This window comes from Trichoderma reesei, assembly GCF_000167675.1.
Source record: "Trichoderma reesei QM6a unplaced genomic scaffold TRIREscaffold_1, whole genome shotgun sequence".
Lineage (NCBI taxonomy): Eukaryota > Fungi > Ascomycota > Sordariomycetes > Hypocreales > Hypocreaceae > Trichoderma > Trichoderma reesei.
The window spans coordinates 2,401,062-2,417,436 of NW_006711148.1; the positions used below are offsets into that span (position 1 = coordinate 2,401,062).

The window sequence follows — 16,375 nt, forward strand, 5'->3', positions numbered from 1 at the left end:
TCATGTAAGTCAGACTTTAGGCGCGTACCCTCAGGAAAAAGGAAGGGTGTCACCATTAGTGTCAGCCAATTATCTGGAATATCCACGAACCTCCATTTGCCGGGCCACGAGCTCTTCTTCCATGGTGCAAACCAAAGTAGAGTACATTGTAAATGGCTTGTCACACTATGAAGGGGGGCTTCGAGTCACTGCTCTGCCAAGAGCTGTGTTCACTGACATCCAGTGGACAACAGTATATTGGCCTCAACCGGTACATTGGCGAGCTTCTTGGCCATACTATCACCGCACAGGCCTGGGAAACAAGTTCACACCATGCCGTAAGACCGAAAAGCCCTTACTAGCAAAGAGAAATCGTAACGTCAAGGGGGGGAAAGGGTTACGATAGCGCCCAAACGATAACCACATCCCCTACAGAACCCTGTCAAAGAGTTGTGAGAAAGGTAGGAACAGACATAGTTCAAGAAGAGTCAAAAATTTACCTTGGAAGACCAACCAAAACTGTCTCATTGGGAATCCACTTGCAATCAGGAAAGGCCGCTTGGACTTGGGCTTATGCTCGTCTGTGCCATAACCAGCGGGATCCTCCACCATCAAACTGGAGATGGCGAGATTTCAACACTTCTAGCTCGGGGTTAGGAGGCTCTGGGTTGAAACGACAGTTGAAGTTCAGCCCGATGACCTGAGGACCTAGAAGGAGATCTGGTACTTGAGTGAAAGAGGCCCATAATCCATCATCGGGAGATCGACATGGCCCAAGAGAGTGGTAAGTGGTAAGGCTGAAGGTCCCCTCTTGCCTTGCCTTGTCGTGTGTGCAACTCATCTCATGATGGGTGTCGCATAAGAGACATCTACCCTCTGGCTTCAAATGCTTAAACTCGGGCCAAGCCAAATCGCACAGCGCTTCTTGCACTGCAGAACAGACGTGAACGGTAGTGTCCTCGAGCCGCTGTCACCATCCACCAGAACGCCAACGACGTTGAAGACGGAGGCGGCTATGCCGGCATTCTGGGTTACATGGAGGGGACACTTGGCATCTCAAGTGTTGACAGATTCTGGGGCCAACAGCCGTGATCAACGCTGCATTGAGTGGGCCGATGATTAATAAAGGTGCGGGACACGTAAAGTCTGTCACCTAAATCTTGGGAATTGATTGGAATGAGAGCCTCTAACCATTTCCTTCCCTTGGTCTAAGTCCCATAGTCGAGTGAAATATCTCGTTACGCGGGACAAACATGGTCCGAAAGCCGTCAGGTCCAGAGCTCAATACCATCTCTTGGTCCAGTGTTGCTGAATACTCTAGACTTTCGAGTGGCATCCCGTGATTGGCGCCATATCGCTGGCAGTTCATGACCAGGTAAGCTTTCATGAAATGGATGTCGTGAAGTTTTATACATGCGTGATGCGCCTTTGTGAACTCAACGATATGCCCCAATTGTGTAGTTCCATGGTTCTCCCAGTACAAGTTCCTGAAGGCGCCAACAGCCCCTTCGTGATCATGGCCATCCCAACCATGTCCGGGGTTTAAGGAGCGGATTTGGTTGTAGCAGAAGCAGGAATATTTGCCAGGGGTATTCCTCAACCATGTTGACAAGAAAACAGCCAGATCCTTTTCTTCAGAACGTAGCAGCGCCTCTTGAAAACAGATAGTTTCCTTGAGGTGCTTGCAGGTTAACGCGAAAGACATTTGCCATGGTAATTCTAGATGCGCGTTTATCTCCAGGAGAATCCCATTTGGCAAAGTCAGTATGAGACATGCGAAATCCTTCTGCGCTGGGAGACCAAGGCCATTCGCCGCCTGGAATGTCTTCTGAGAGGACTCAATGAGGCGCTGGCTTCGCCGTTGGCGCGGATTTTGGCCGTCCATGCTGCGTGAGAAGTGTTCGCCGGCCGTGTTGTAGAAGAGAACGTCGCTTGCGTAACATAGTGAGAGGTGGGATAGCAGCCAGTGCCTTTTAAGTCTCGTTTCTGCAGTGACGGCGGCACACGTTCGTCATCCAATTGCGGAGAAAGCTCCTCATCTTCAGCTTGTCCACCTCGATGGCAGATATGGAGTCCGAGGCGTGCCTGTTCTGAGTAGGAGATTCGACTTCAGCGATAAGTGGCCTACTCTGTCCGCTCATGTGGCACAGGCACTGGGTACGACCAGACTCGATCCCGTCAATATCTTGGTTGGTAAGACTGAGAAGAGCCACCTCTTTACGATGAAATTTGGAGATCCAGGCTGGACACCAAAGATGGTTCCGGAGCCATGAAACTTTGAATGTTCATCGGAGCGCTGATTCCACTCGCTCATTTCAATATGCAGCATCATTCCTCGTGCTGCACCATGCCATACCTAGTTGAATGCCCCTCGGTGACGGGGATGGTCTAAACGCTCTATTCTCAACTGTATGTATGCCGTTTCTGATGGTTCAGCTCTTAGGTTAAACTGGGTCTCTGACGACGTCATTATCCAGACCACCGATTTTGACAGGCAAGGGTAGAGTGAGGGGAACAAACAACAGGGCGCGTGCAAGCTGTGCTTGTAAAACACACGGCGATCCGTTGGTAAGTGATTACATACTAGGTAGTCATTGCTCGAGCTTGAGCTGTCTTATTCAATAGCGATTTTTGCGGGCCAGAATCAATTCTCGAACCATCCTAGCAAGATTTGCAAATCATATGCTGAGTGAGCCCCTTGCGGCAAACGCCGACTGATCCGTACTGTAGTGAGATGGATGCGTCACCCGCCAGTAGCAGCTGTGGCTGGTCGTCGGGAGGAGCGGAAGACGGTCGGTAGGGCGCATGTTGGATGATATAAAGGGCTGGACATGTAAATCTGCGCCACCCGGTGATCATTGTGAAATGTTCATGCTCCATAGACTCTAAGCTGTTCTAGATTTCCGTTCACCACCTGTCCATCGGGCTTCAGTATCAGCTACCAAGTCACCCTTCTCCTCCTCTGTATTTGCAACCTGTCGAGCGAGCACGATGCAGAAAGTCAAGTCCAAGTTGCCGTCCTGGGATTCAACCAAGACAACAAGCAAGAAGGGCTTTGACAAGGTCTGGGGCTGGGCGGATAAGCTCGGAGCACCCGTCAATCGACTCTCCAATCGTATTGGCAGCGAAGCGTTTTGGCCAACGACTTTGGATAAGGAGAGCGACAAGGCAGCGAGAATCTTGCGATCATTTTGCAGTGCGTATTACCTTCTCCCGCGAGGTTATGATTGTTCTATTGTTTGGAACAAGTGGCAATGCTGTGAACAATCTCCATAGCAAGCGTGTGAAACGCCATCTTTCGTCTCATTCGGGGTTACCCCATAGCGCCACTTCAACCTGCGTTTGTACTTTGATCAATTGGGGATCAGTCGCTTACAGATGTCGCGATCCAGAGGACGGCTTTTACACAGAAGAAGAGCGCCCAGCCGACGATGCTGGCCCGAAGCGAAAACAGCGTGTCGTCAAGAAGATACCCCAGAAAGTTATAGAGAATGCCGTTGGCCTCGCCATATTCACGACGATGCGCACCGGACTGTGGGTATCCGGCTCTGGCGGTTCCGGCGTCTTGGTGGCCAGACAAGAAGACGGTTCGTGGTCTCCTCCGTCCGGGATTCTGCTGCACACGGCGGGATTGGGATTCCTTGTCGGCGTCGACATCTACGACTGCGTACTGGTAATCAATAACCCCAAGGCCCTCGAGGCCTTTACCAAGATTCGGGCCACGCTGGGCGGAGAGATTAGTGCAGTTGCCGGTCCCGTCGGCATGGGCGGTGTTCTAGAGAACGACGGCAAGTGGAAGCAAGCAAACAGGCCGGTTTTCACATACCTCAAGTCGCGTGGCTTCTATGCCGGTGTCCAGTTCGACGGTACCGTCGTGATTGAGCGCACCGATGAAAACGCGCGCTTCTATGGAGAGAAAATAGGCGTTGCCGACATTCTGGCTGGAAAGACCAAACGTCGGCCGCCGGAGCTCAAGATGCTGATGGAGACGTTGAAAGCTGCCGAGGGCCGAACGGATGTTGACGAGGAGCTGATGGATGAGCTCGAGGGACAGCCTGCACCTGGCGACGTCAATGTCGAAGCTCCCAACGACGGAAAGCTATTCGGCATCCCCGAACCCGACGATCCGGATCCCTATGGCGTTCTTGCTCTGCAGAGAGAAGGATTGGATATTGTGGAAGCGGGGACTCATACGAGGCCATCCAGTAGCCAGTTTGAGTACCATCCGAGTCCCTCCAGTCCAGTCTATGGCAAGTTTCACAACAGGCACAGCATGGAAACGTCGGAGACCAGGAGCAACCGCGACAGCTATACATCCTCTCGACTGAGACGGAGTTCGGATCGATATTACGAGTCATCGGATGCTGGGACACAGACAGACGAGGTCATCACTCCAGTCACGAGCCCCGTCTTCAATACGTTCCACCACCGGAACCTTTACGACGAGTCTAACGAGCTTTACAACTCTGTCAACGACAGTCCCTGGAGCTCAAAAGGCCGTAAAAACAGCATTCACCGCGACTGGGGGCGAGATGACAGCCTGACATTTTTCAGCGAAGACGACGAAAAGTCCGAAGCTGCATTCCTGTCGCCCTCCGATCTGCGATCACAGTCCATCAGCGCTCCTCCGGTGGACGCCATAGTCACACCTGCCCGTGTACCGCCCCCGCTGCCACCGAGGAACATTTCCCGACCTCTGAAACCCGAGTTTGAGGAGGTGGATCTGAAAGGGGTCGTCAGCGAAGAGGCGAATCACGAGGAAGATCTCTCGTCTGCTCCCAGATCGGAACTAACCGCTAAGGAGACGGAAGGTAGCATCAACGACAACACAAGCGACGCAACATCGCTTTCACCAAAGGAAATGCCAGCTAGTAAGGAGACTGATCTCCCGGTTCTGCGGAAAGAATCCACCAATACACTCTTCGACTCTGAACACTCCACTGAAGACAACGCTCGAGATCAAGTTGATGGGTTCCAGACGCTGCCTGGCAGCTTCTCAAAATCCGACTGAATGGTGAGCATCTGGAGGAACGGTCTAGACTTCGCTGAGAGGGCTGAAAATGATGTTGAAAAAAAACCAAGGCAATGATTCGCTAAGAATATGAATCACATGCGACGCAGATGGTGAATGGCTTGTTTTCTTCCGGCTTACGGCACGTACCTAAGGTACCTACGTTTGGATGTACCTTGCTTACAGCCGGTTTGCATGAACAATTCCACATATGAATGAACTCACGAATGGGTATCAATGATGCATTGAAGTAATACACTGTACGCGAGCGACCGTTCCCTTTCTACAAGCAACTCACGCCTCAGGACTTAGCGACTCCAATACGTTCCAGCTCAGCCCGCCACTCAACTGCAGCTAGAAGTTTGTAGTTGACCTCGAACATAGGCTTCCATCTCATCATCTCTCGCCTGGTATGGCCGTCAGCACCACAGCCACGCAGCATCAGAGGGCATTTTGCGTCATTCGACCTGACACCGCTACCAAAGAGATACTCCATATAATCCCACCAAGATGCCGTGACTGCTTCTGCCGCATTCTCTCCCCTGAGCTCATGCCAAAGCAAAGATAGCAAGAATGTCCTGTAGCGACGTAGTGGCCGAATGTTGGGTGACAGGGCCACACCTTGCCGCAGCCTAGCGTCGTTGAAGAATGGGCTTGCCTCAACAAGCTTCAAAGGCAAATCATATATCTCTGCGTTCATGCGCTGCGCATCCACTGCCAGCATCTCGTGCACTGGCAAGCTATAAGTCAAGTCTCCGCCGCTCCCCGCAGAAGCCAAAGGTTCAGGCTTCCAGTTTGCATCAGGACCCAGAGCTAATATGGTCAACGTCTTTACGCTTGGTAGAGTTCGGATGGCGACCGCGGTTGTGTATGGCTTGATATCTCCGGGAATCTCACAGAGCGCCACGTTCTGGATTCGGTTCCGATCGAGGGCAATGAAGCCATCTACGGGCTCATCATCCGCATTGGCCAGGTGCGGGTTCAGGAATCCATCGGGGATGCCAGTTGAAGGCCATCCGTCGAAGACGGTGAAGATGTCCGTGTCGTAGCTAATAAACGGGGTATCGAAGCGTATATCAAGACCGGACATGTGGCAAAAGTGAGGAGGCTGGAAAAAATGAGGCAGCCAAATAGCCCGGGCTTCGCGATTTGCGTGAAGCAGTGGGAATATCGCGTATTCCTTGGGCTGCACGATATATCGGTAGTGATATTGCTGCCTCTGTTCGTCGGCCATCCTGCCTGCTCGAGGCCCGATAAAGCGAAAATGATGGCGATACCAATCGGAGGCTGGAGGCAGGATACCGATCACGCGAGAAGGCCTCGTTACCGATTTCCATATCTTGAGTCGCAATTCAGCGGGAAGACGAGGAAAAGGCGCGAACTCGATGGTAAGAGACTCCATGGTCACCGATTTGCATTCAGCATGAATATGAAGAGTGCAACGCGCGTTTCGCTCCGGCAAAGAGAACTTTCGAGATCGCGTTGACCGTAGAAATGGGCAAGCGTGTATCTCTCGCCTAAGATATGAGAAGATAATCAGATTTCACTTCATCAGAAATAGAAGAGTAATCAAGACATTTAACCTTTGATTCTCACGGCAGGCAGCCCTTTCTTTATGGACACTCCGTAGTCGGTTGCGTGGCGCTCTTTTTCTATTGGTGTATGCTTGTTTCCCCTGCCAGTCAGGCTTAAAGTTAGGGAAAGATGGACCGGGGAGAAGCGCCATATTCCGTCCATCTTATGAGCGTATGCAGTCGTTGCTGGCGGTCGTTACGTGGCTTCGTCCCATACGCCATTCAACCAAGCCATTGCAGAAACCATGTAGGACAACGAAACACGAACTGGCGGTAATCATCAAGTTTGTTTGCTTGTTTGTTCATTTGTTTGCTTGCCTACTGGAGGGACGTATGACGCAATTTCAAGCGGTAGCCTGATCAGATTGATCCTCACCCGAGCCTAAACACATCGTGACTCCCAAGGGGTGAACGAGGCCTAACCTTGGACAAGGGCCTCGTATTGTTACCTGCAAGATCAACCCAACTGAAGTTAGAGAAGGCTTAGCTCTAGTAAGCGGTCAATGGAACTTGAACAACGAATTACGAACATGGAAACTCATAGAGAGTATGTAAGATGGCAGGAACTATTCCTATTGGCAGAGATCAAGGCTGACAGGTCAAGAGTGCAACAGACGCGATTGCCCACCCGTCAATTTGACAAGCCGGCAGGGCACACTGATTCAGTCGGTTATTGAGATTTCACAAAGCCATGACTTGTTTGCAACGAAACCAACTTGATTCCAAATCAATACTCAGTCTATATAGTCTATCTCCTCGAACCCATCCTTCATTAATAGTTCCACTGGTCGCACCAATTCCTCATAAGATCCGCATCAATTGGCCCCAGGTTCCTCATGGTCTGACTGTGAGCCACAGTCCTGGTTACGTCAAGGTAGGCGTGACCAATACCTGCTTTTCTTTGTTCCTCCATTCCTTTGTAGGTGTCAATCAGCTTGATTCCGGGATTCTTGGCCGCAGCGTCAACTGTAGCATTGACCGCACTTGCTTCAAGGGCACGAATCCACTCGTCCAGAGGGACAATGGCCTTGATGCGATCCCCGTAGTAGTTCTTGAGGATCCTGGTCAATTCAGCCCAGCTCGTAGCTGACGGGTTGACACCGTGAAAATACCCCGAAATCTCCGCCAGGGGAACCTTTTGGGTGACTCCGGCAACATCCAAAACTAATCCAGCAATATCTTCCACCGGCGTCCAATCCACAACGTCCATAGGTCCGAGACTGGCTGGCAGAATGCCGAGATGAACCGAGCTTGCGATCAGACTAGGAATGAATTCCTGGGGATTCCAAACGCCCTCCCTAGTACGTGCACCAGCAATCTGTCCGACCCGAATGACGGCCGCCGCAATCCCCGACTTCTCGGCAGCCGCATCTAGAATGCAACTAGCAGCGTACTTTGACTGGCCGTAGCCCATTTTCGGCAGCGTCAGATCATCGAGACGATGCTCTGGAACGGGCTCCTGCTTCGTCCAACCGCTCACGGTTCCGATGCTCGAGATGAAGATGATCGGAACCCGCTTGGCTGCCTTATTCGCGAATTCGACGAGTTGGCGAACACCGAAAATGTGTGGCTCGAACGAGGTAACGCTGATGTTGAAGTTGACGGGCCATGCGTTGTGAATGATACGGTCGGCCGTGGCCAACAGATCGTTGAATCGGGCTTGAGTCAGGCCAAACAGTGGCTTGGAGAGGTCAACACCAAGAAACTCGACCTTTGAGAAATCCGTGCTCAGCCCCCGAGCGGCGCTGTAGGTCGATTGGCGAGAGCGCCCTCCATCCTCACCACGATTGAAAGCAATGACCTTGGCTACTCGAGGGTTCTTGATCAGCCGGTCTAGCATGTAGGCACCAAGCGATCCCGTAGTACCGGTGACAATGACCGTCTGTTGCTCGTCCAAAGGATCGGATTGCGCCGCGTTGGGAGGTGGAAGGTCAGAAGTGTACTTCTCAATGATATGAGACATGGCGCGAATCTCTTCCTCGGCTGCGTCGCCAACGTTGTCGCCGCTGATGACCGTCGAATACAGATGCCGCGCTAATCCACTGATTGTTGGATTTGCGTATATGACACGGGCAGCGACGGCATCCTTGTCCGCCTTTATGCCAGCAAGTTCCAAGGCAGAGCGTAGAATCCTTGAAAGACTGAGGACTTGCATGGAATCTACTCCGACGCTGAAAAGATCAGTCTCGGAGTCAACCTCGACTTTGCCAACCTGCGATCTGACAACCTCCACAATGGAATGTGTCAGAGCTTCCAGGCTAGATACATCAAGTGATGGTGTTTCGTCCATTTCAATTCCCTCGTCTGTCTCTGCATACAATTCATCGATGAAGTCCTTGTAGAGCTTCACCGTCGCGATTCGTTGAAGGGTGCCCTTGGGTGATAGAGCAAATGGTATGGCAGGATCGGAGATGGCAATCATGTTGCGAGAAATCCTCCCATGGGCAACGGTGACCTTGTTGACTTCTTCCACGATTGGCCACACGCTGTTAATGAGAGCTTCTCGGGCCGCTTCATCTTTTGGGTGCTCATACGGCTCCAAGATTAGAGCAGGCTGGAACTTTTGCTGCCCGACCACAAGGGCAACTTTGATAGCGGGATGGCCGACGACAGCGGCCTCGATGGTGACGGGATTGAGCTTCTCCCCGTTTGAAAAGACAATGACGTTATCGGTACGGCCATGATAGAGCCAATGGTTCGGCTTCGTGGGATGCTTCTTGTACATGTCCCCCGTAGACCACTCTGTCTTGTCTGGGAAGGTGTAGAAGAGAGCCTGTCGCAGTGGTTCAGTTGGATGTTTCCGACGAACAAACATTTCGTAAATGTCATCGTCAGAGATTAAGCGAAACTCGGCACCCATTTCCTCAGCGTTGATGATGATCCATTGCCACAATTCAGGATCCCTCTGGTAGTGGATCAAATACGGCACAATCCTATGGTAGTCTTGTCAGCCGTAAAGTAAGCGTCGGAACGTATCAAGGACAAACTTACTCTGTCGAGGATATCACGTTGGTAAGCTTGACACCTTTCTTGATGAGATTGTCTCCGATCAAAGGTGAGAGATTGCCTGTACATTTGTCAATCGTTGATCATTTTGAAATGGGATAAAAAGAGGAGGCGTATTGCTCCGTCCTTACCTCCACCGAAGCCTGTGAGCTTGAGTTTAGCCAAGAGATTAACATGCGCCTCGTTTAGACTCATGTCCTCGATAATGGAAGGAGGCAGCAAAGCTGAGTCGGACTCCGTGTTGGCTAGGCACTCAGCGACCATATCGGCGCTTAGGGGACGATTCGACACGCCATATACCATAGGAACTCCGTAGTATATTCCGAAAATGGCTGTGCACGCAACGCCGGCCATGTGGAACAAGGGCATTGGTGAGAATATCATTGAGCTGGTGGCTGCCCAGTAGCTCCACATGGAGGGAGCACCGTCAAGAGGTGGTTCGTCTCGAAGAGTGTCCGCGATGGCAAGACTTCCCTGGCGGACAACAATGGGCTTGGGAATGCCGGTTGAGCCGCTGGTATGCATAACCAACATCGGGTTCCATCTCGCCTCTTCAAACGGCGTGTCGTATGGTAGGTGAGGAGCCGTTGATTGAAGCCAGACATCCATGTCGGGAGCCACCGTTGCCGGCATGCGATATGACTGAAGCCATGACTCTACGGCGGGTTTCATCGAGGCATCATAAATAATCTGAGTGCAATCCGTGGCTTTGAACAGCGAAAGCTGGGCTTCAAGGCTGTTGCGAGGCGAGATAAACAAGGCCTTGTGATGAGCTTTTATGCAAGCAAGCATGACAATGACGTATCGGACGTCGTTTGGTCCGATATAGGCGACCGTGGGGAACTCGTCTTTCTCGTCGATTTGTTCTGGAGTCTCACGAAGGAGCTCGCGAGCGAGATGGTTTACTCCATTGGAGAGCTCCCTGAACGTGATGGGACGGAACCCATCTTTCGGGTTGCTGGACAAAGGCTGATAGACGAAGGTGCGATCAGGCTCGTTGGCCGCGTACTCGTCCACAACATTGACCAAAAGGCGCCGGCCGTATTGCAGGCTTGGATGAATGGATTCGCACATGCTCGATGATTCTGAGAGGCAAGCACGAGGGTTTCAAAGCTCTTGAACAAACCGGCTGAACTGTAGTCGATTGGAAACGTTATGATGCTGGCGTCGCTTCTGTTGTGATTTCCTGAAGGGGTGCTACAGAAGCTTTATATACCTTTGTGCTGGTAGCGACTCGATCCATCATATTGTAGCGACGTCACGCCTCCAGTTCTCTGGCTACTGCCTCCTTTGCGCTTCTGGAATCGGCATATATCGTAGATCGGCACTCCCGACGACGCCACAGCCGAAGCCGTCAACCGCCTTTCAGGGACAAATCAAGTGGATCATTGGACCCCCTGTCGGTGTGGAAGCTTGATCAGAGCCGGTCCCGAGGATCAATGCACGATAGGGTAGTCAGAATATCTTGGTATTCCGCCTCGGCTTTAAGTACCATTTGAGAGACATGGACAATACAAAAAGCATCTTGGACTGCGATTAAGTTGAATCCATGAACTGTCTGGCGATCTACTTCGTGTGACGCTATAGCTGAAAGGTAAGTATACGTATGACTTGAGAATGGTCTCTAGGTTTGGCTTCGACATATAGTTACCTCCATATGCTTCTAATCGGTCGTCGCTTGTTGTGTGCTCTGTTGGCCCCTCGGATCTCTTGAAGATGGAAGCCACCAGAAGATGTAGAAAGACATCTATAGCCTTGCCGTGTTAGCCGACCGCAAAACGCGCCATATATTGTCAGTTACAAGAAAGAACATGACCTTGACACATTTCAGTGGCAGATATGCAAACTACAGGTATTTATGTGAGACAAAGATGACAAGTGCTTCCAGTAATCCGACAATAACAGCCAAAAGAGCTACAGTAATGATAGCGTAGCTTGGATGGAAGCGAACCCCCCTGGATTTGTGAGCGTCAACCCTTGTTCCTGACTACGTGCAGTCATGATTGGCGTGGTCGGTGTACCTGAGAGAGCTGCCTCCCTCTACGGAAACCTCTATCGTGTTGGGGGTCATCAGTCTGCATTATTCCGCATGATGGCGTTCTGATAGATGTGGCTGGCGGGCCGTCGAGATGGTCAGCACTCCCGCGGGATTAGCAGCCTATCGGCGTTAGAAGCGCGCCACAGAAATATGTAAGTGCCGTGCCGGTCCCGATGTACGGAGCTTTAACAAAATTCTCCTTACGCGTTTAGCAACTGAAAGAGGGGGCCTAGTACAAAGATTTCTCCAGTTCAGACTCCCTCAAGATCCGCTAAAAGTACCTACCGTACGTAGCACTAGCAAATGCCAAAGATCGGAATGCTTCGTCGATCCACATGTGTCCGGAGCGGCGTTTATTGACAGCCGGTGCTCCGTTGCTTCGCGGCGGCAATATCATCTCTGTCAAGACTGCGTAGATAATACAGGGCTCAGCTCAGGGGAGACGCCCCCCCAAAACCCCTGACTTGGGCGGACCAAACATGTCAAACTTGGGTACATATTCCTCGGCAATGAATGTGACACGCAGGAGACTTACATATCTACATAGCTTCGGTACTTAGTTTTTAGCCTCGACTACTCTTTTTTTCCATAGCTCAAGCAAATTTCCAACGTCCGTCGTCCATGGACTCCGTGACACATGGACGCCGAAGAATGTCGGCGATCCCTTTTCCATACGAGATATTTTGTTTGTATCGAGTAACGTTGCCTGTTTCAAGCTCGTATTACTATTTGTGCGTCCAAAGTGACATACTCATGGTATACAAACCAATAATAAAGAGGTGAATGTGCCATATCAAGAGTCACATCGCTCTTGTCTGTACCGAGGAAAATATACTTCTTTGGGAACCAGATATGCCGGGAATTGTAGCTCAATGTTCAAGTTATTTCCATCGCCCGATTTGAGAGATTGACCCCCGGCAGATGACACAAGAGACTTTAACTGCCCATACGTCATCTAGTAATTGTGGCCGACAGAGCAGCCGCCGCTTCATCGCGGCATCAGTAAAAGCCCTCTTGTCCCCCAGTCAAGCACCAAATGGCTCCGGGTGTTGATAATGTTGATCCAGACAATAAACGCCGTCTGGACTCCCCGTGGGTAGTAATCATAGAGCACGGGGTACTCTAGCTTCCTGAAAACCTTTTCCAGGGATTGTTCGTCCAAGACAGTAAGAAACAAAGTCTGTGATTACCTACCTAGTAGTAACATCCCGTGATTCATCGACATGGAATGCAGACGCTGGCCCTTTTAGTGCCGTGACTGCTTTCTCAGGATATCCCGAACTACTGACAAGCAGACCGATATAGCCCAATACCTAACATTAAGAATTGATTGTCAACCCAGATGGCCTCTTGGCTGAAGCTGTGTTTTCACTGCTGGTTCTTTGGCTGAGCTTGACGAGAAGCTTGCGTTAGCTGCCAGGCTTTGCAGATGGGCGGGAATCTGAATTGTCCATCGTGTTACTCTTTGGATTGTTTTCTAAATTTACGCGCCTAGTATCCTCCTCATCCCCCCATTGTACCAGTGTTGCTACGACATAATTGAACCTGAATGTTGCGACGGTTTAGTGCCTACGTCAAGCCGACCTTGAGTGTCGCTGTGAAGGTTTCACTTCCATTTGCGAATTTGTGACCTGGAACCTGTCACCACTTTACACCATAATGTTGGCCTTAGTTCAGCGTGTTAAAATAGAAGAGTGTGATGTTGTATGTGTATTGATAATGTGTAAAAGACTTAGTTCAACTAGATACAAACGTCGGGGGCAAAGCCCTTCTTATACAATGAGTGAGGTCCGCAGACGGGCCACCCTGTAATTCAACACAGCGATCCCTTTCCATGTTCTAGCTTGATGCGCATATTGAGCTGGTGTAATAGAATATATATAATATCTCTATCGCGAACTCTTACCTCTGTTGATTACCGTATTCTTGGATTTTCCGGAGTGGTTTCTTCCAAATTGAGCAGGCGCACCGGGGTATTGGCGGTGTCTAAGCAATATGACGGCAAAGCATGATCATTACAAGCCTTTGGAAGTTTGAAACTGAAACTTTCATCCTTCCAACTGGCTTCATATCGTGAAGGAAGACAACTCGGTCCGTAGCTAACATGCAGGCTCTCTGGGCTGCTTCATCCAGATCTTGTGTTCGCTTTTATGGCAAATGGGATCCCTCCCCATAGAAGGGCATTCCGGCCGCCCCGGGGTTTAACTTTGTAATCGCCGTGACCATTGTCACAGATCAGACATTCATTACGAGGTGATTGGAAAGCGCATTGCTTGTTTTCATAAGCTGCGCGTTTTGATCCGGTGATGGCTTCGGAGAACAAAGTTTGTCAAGATCCTTGGAGACTTCCTCGGATATTACGTAGTGAGAGAGGAATCACATGAACTGCTAATTGGTCCCAAGTAGCACGCGTTTCCATCCCATCTGTGCCGCTGTACAGCCTCGTCCACGTAACTGCGCCCGACATCTGTGGGAGGGCAGTGCCTTTGTAAGCGACCACAATTAGTACCTGTAGGCTTGAGGTCTATCACCTATCACAATGGATGATGAACAAGTCCTCTGTGGGTTTGGCGTCAGCTTGCTCCCACGCACAATTAATGTTAGCGCCATGCCTTTCCCCCTCATACGCCGGCATACACTCATCAGCTCGAGATGGAAGTCGTGGCTTATGTATGCTTACAGAGGCCAAAGACAATTATACTACCTTGTTGTAGATCGTGTTCATCGAAGCGGAAACCCCACTGTCCAAAAACAAGCATAAAGAAGCTGCTTGGTATCAGTTGGAACTCATGATAAGTGTTTGCTCAAGGTTCATAGCAGCCAACGACGTTTATAGCACATAGGAGAAGAGCCTTGCCAGCCATTTGTGCTTTTCCTCAATCTCTCATATAATCATACATAGTATCCTTTTTTCAGAAGAGCCGAGTTCGAGTCCTTGACTGTTGCTCACATCTCGATGCCGCCAGTTGCCGCAGCTTAGAATGTGGGGTTTTGGTGTTAGTATTCCATCTCGATTGCCGCAAGGAGAAGTAGGGCAGGGATGCAATATAAAGGCGGGGCAGCATTTTGCCGTTGGTAATATCAGGTCGGAATGCCCACCCCGTCAGCTGCTGCAGTGGAAGGTCTGCAATCGCATAGTTCCAGACTACATCCTACCCTGATTGAAACACGTCAAGGCGTTCGAAATTGAGCCTGGACATTCATCCTCGCATGCGAATCGTGCCTCTCATTCATCTATATTACATGTTCATGATCTAGCGATGAGGGTTAAAGAAAGTCCACCAATCAAGCTCCTGCTATCTCGGGTATTGCGGCACAGCGGAGATTCTACGTTCATACCATCCTAGCAAGCATTCGAGTACCTGTCGATTTTGTATTAGTGCCGTGTTCTACTGCTAGTCAGTCTGAAACAAGATCCTCAAGCTTCATGCGTTGTGAGTGCCGTGTAAGTCAGTATATAAGGTAGATGTATTGCTGCTTCAGTTTTCCGGTAACCCTCTCCAGCGAATACGACTCAATACTACCCTTTGCGCTCCAGCGGTATCTCTACAGCCATTATGCCTGCCCTCAAGACTCTTATTGCTTCCGGTCTCCTGGGAGCTGCCTCAGCCCTGAACCCCAGCTGCGCTCCAGGTGGAAACTTCGACCTCAGCAAATGGTCTCTCCAGCTTCCCATCGGCAACCCGGGCAGCCCAACTACCATCCCGGCGTCCCAGCTTGAGGGCTGCAATGGTTACCAAGACCCGGGTCACCATTACTTTTTCACCGAGAGCGGCGATGGTGCCCTGGTCATGAAAGTGCCGGGAGCTCCCTCAAACACTGGCTGTGTCACCACGCCCAACAGCCAGCATTGCCGTACGGAGCTGCGTGAAAGCAACCCGAGCAGCTGGAGCCCTAACAACCCCAACAACAAACTGACGGTGTCTTTGGCTGTCGAGCAGCCCGACAACTCTGGCCACGGCACCGTCATTGGCCAAATTCATATCGATGACAGCGTCAGCACGAAGCCAGTATGCGAGCTCTACTACAACTCTAGTGGTGTTCTCGCCATGGGTGTTGAGCAGACTCGCTCCGGTGGCAACGAAATCATCACCCCTGTTGGTAATGTCCCTGTTGGACAGCCTTTCACCTATACCATTAGCTACTCCAGCAATGTCCTCAGCGTCAGCATCAATGGCGGTGCAGCACAGACGCTCAGCACATACTCCCTCGATGCCCCCCCCAGCTACTTCAAGGTCGGCAACTACAACCAGGGCTCCAGCGCTTCTGATGTTCACTTCTATTCGATCAGTGTCTCCCATTAATGAAGCTTGCCCGTGGAGGGTGACGCTTGCAAGTACATATTCCTCGGAGCTACTTAAAGCCATTGTATATAATGAAGAGAGATCTAGATTATGCACATTTCCCCCCTTCTAATATGCCGGTTTATATGCATGATAGCAGTATCGTATCGTTCTCTGAAATCTCGACGAAGACCGGCGTGTTAGAAACTCACTCTTTCCTCTAAACGATCCTTGAGTATCAGATGCTGACTTGGACACAAGAACTTGAAGTTGATCACAGTCACGCATTTCCTCTTTTTTCTAGCATACAGATTGCTATAACCATGAACAGGTGACATCCTAACGTGCCGACTGAAGATCCTTTTGACCTCGCCAACACGCCTCGACTTATAGATCAAGAATACATAGGCCTTCATGGAAGCTACTACATGTCGGCATGTTGTCTATAGGGGATGATAAGTGTTGATCACCATCGATCAACCTC

The 16,375-nt window shown here is 50.6% G+C and overlaps 4 protein-coding genes across 4 annotated transcripts; 2 read left to right on the forward strand and 2 right to left on the reverse strand.

Moving 5' to 3' along the window:
* Positions 1-2,970: 2,970 nt before the first annotated feature.
* Positions 2,971-4,148, forward strand: TRIREDRAFT_74214 (uncharacterized protein; the record flags this gene model as incomplete). The annotated part of the gene is made up of 2 exons (XM_006961281.1): positions 2,971-3,199; positions 3,393-4,148. Coding segments are annotated over 2 exons (984 nt in total), but the record flags the coding sequence as incomplete, so codon positions are not given.
* Positions 4,149-5,291: 1,143 nt separating this feature from the next.
* On the reverse strand, positions 5,292-6,392 carry TRIREDRAFT_103031 (uncharacterized protein; the record flags this gene model as incomplete). The annotated part of the gene is made up of 1 exon (XM_006961741.1): positions 5,292-6,392. One exon carries the CDS (start codon positions 6,390-6,392, stop codon positions 5,292-5,294), a length of 1,101 nt encoding a protein of 366 aa, XP_006961803.1.
* Positions 6,393-7,336: 944 nt separating this feature from the next.
* TRIREDRAFT_103032 (Hypothetical protein) lies at positions 7,337-10,644 on the reverse strand (the record flags this gene model as incomplete). Its single annotated transcript, XM_006961742.1, has 3 exons — positions 7,337-9,497; positions 9,556-9,631; positions 9,702-10,644. 3 exons carry the CDS (start codon positions 10,642-10,644, stop codon positions 7,337-7,339), a joined length of 3,180 nt encoding a protein of 1,059 aa, XP_006961804.1.
* A 4,521-nt stretch (positions 10,645-15,165) lies between these two features.
* On the forward strand, positions 15,166-15,912 carry TRIREDRAFT_103033 (polysaccharide lyase family 7; the record flags this gene model as incomplete). Its single annotated transcript, XM_006961282.1, has 1 exon — positions 15,166-15,912. One exon carries the CDS (start codon positions 15,166-15,168, stop codon positions 15,910-15,912), a length of 747 nt encoding a protein of 248 aa, XP_006961344.1.
* Positions 15,913-16,375: the final 463 nt, after the last annotated feature.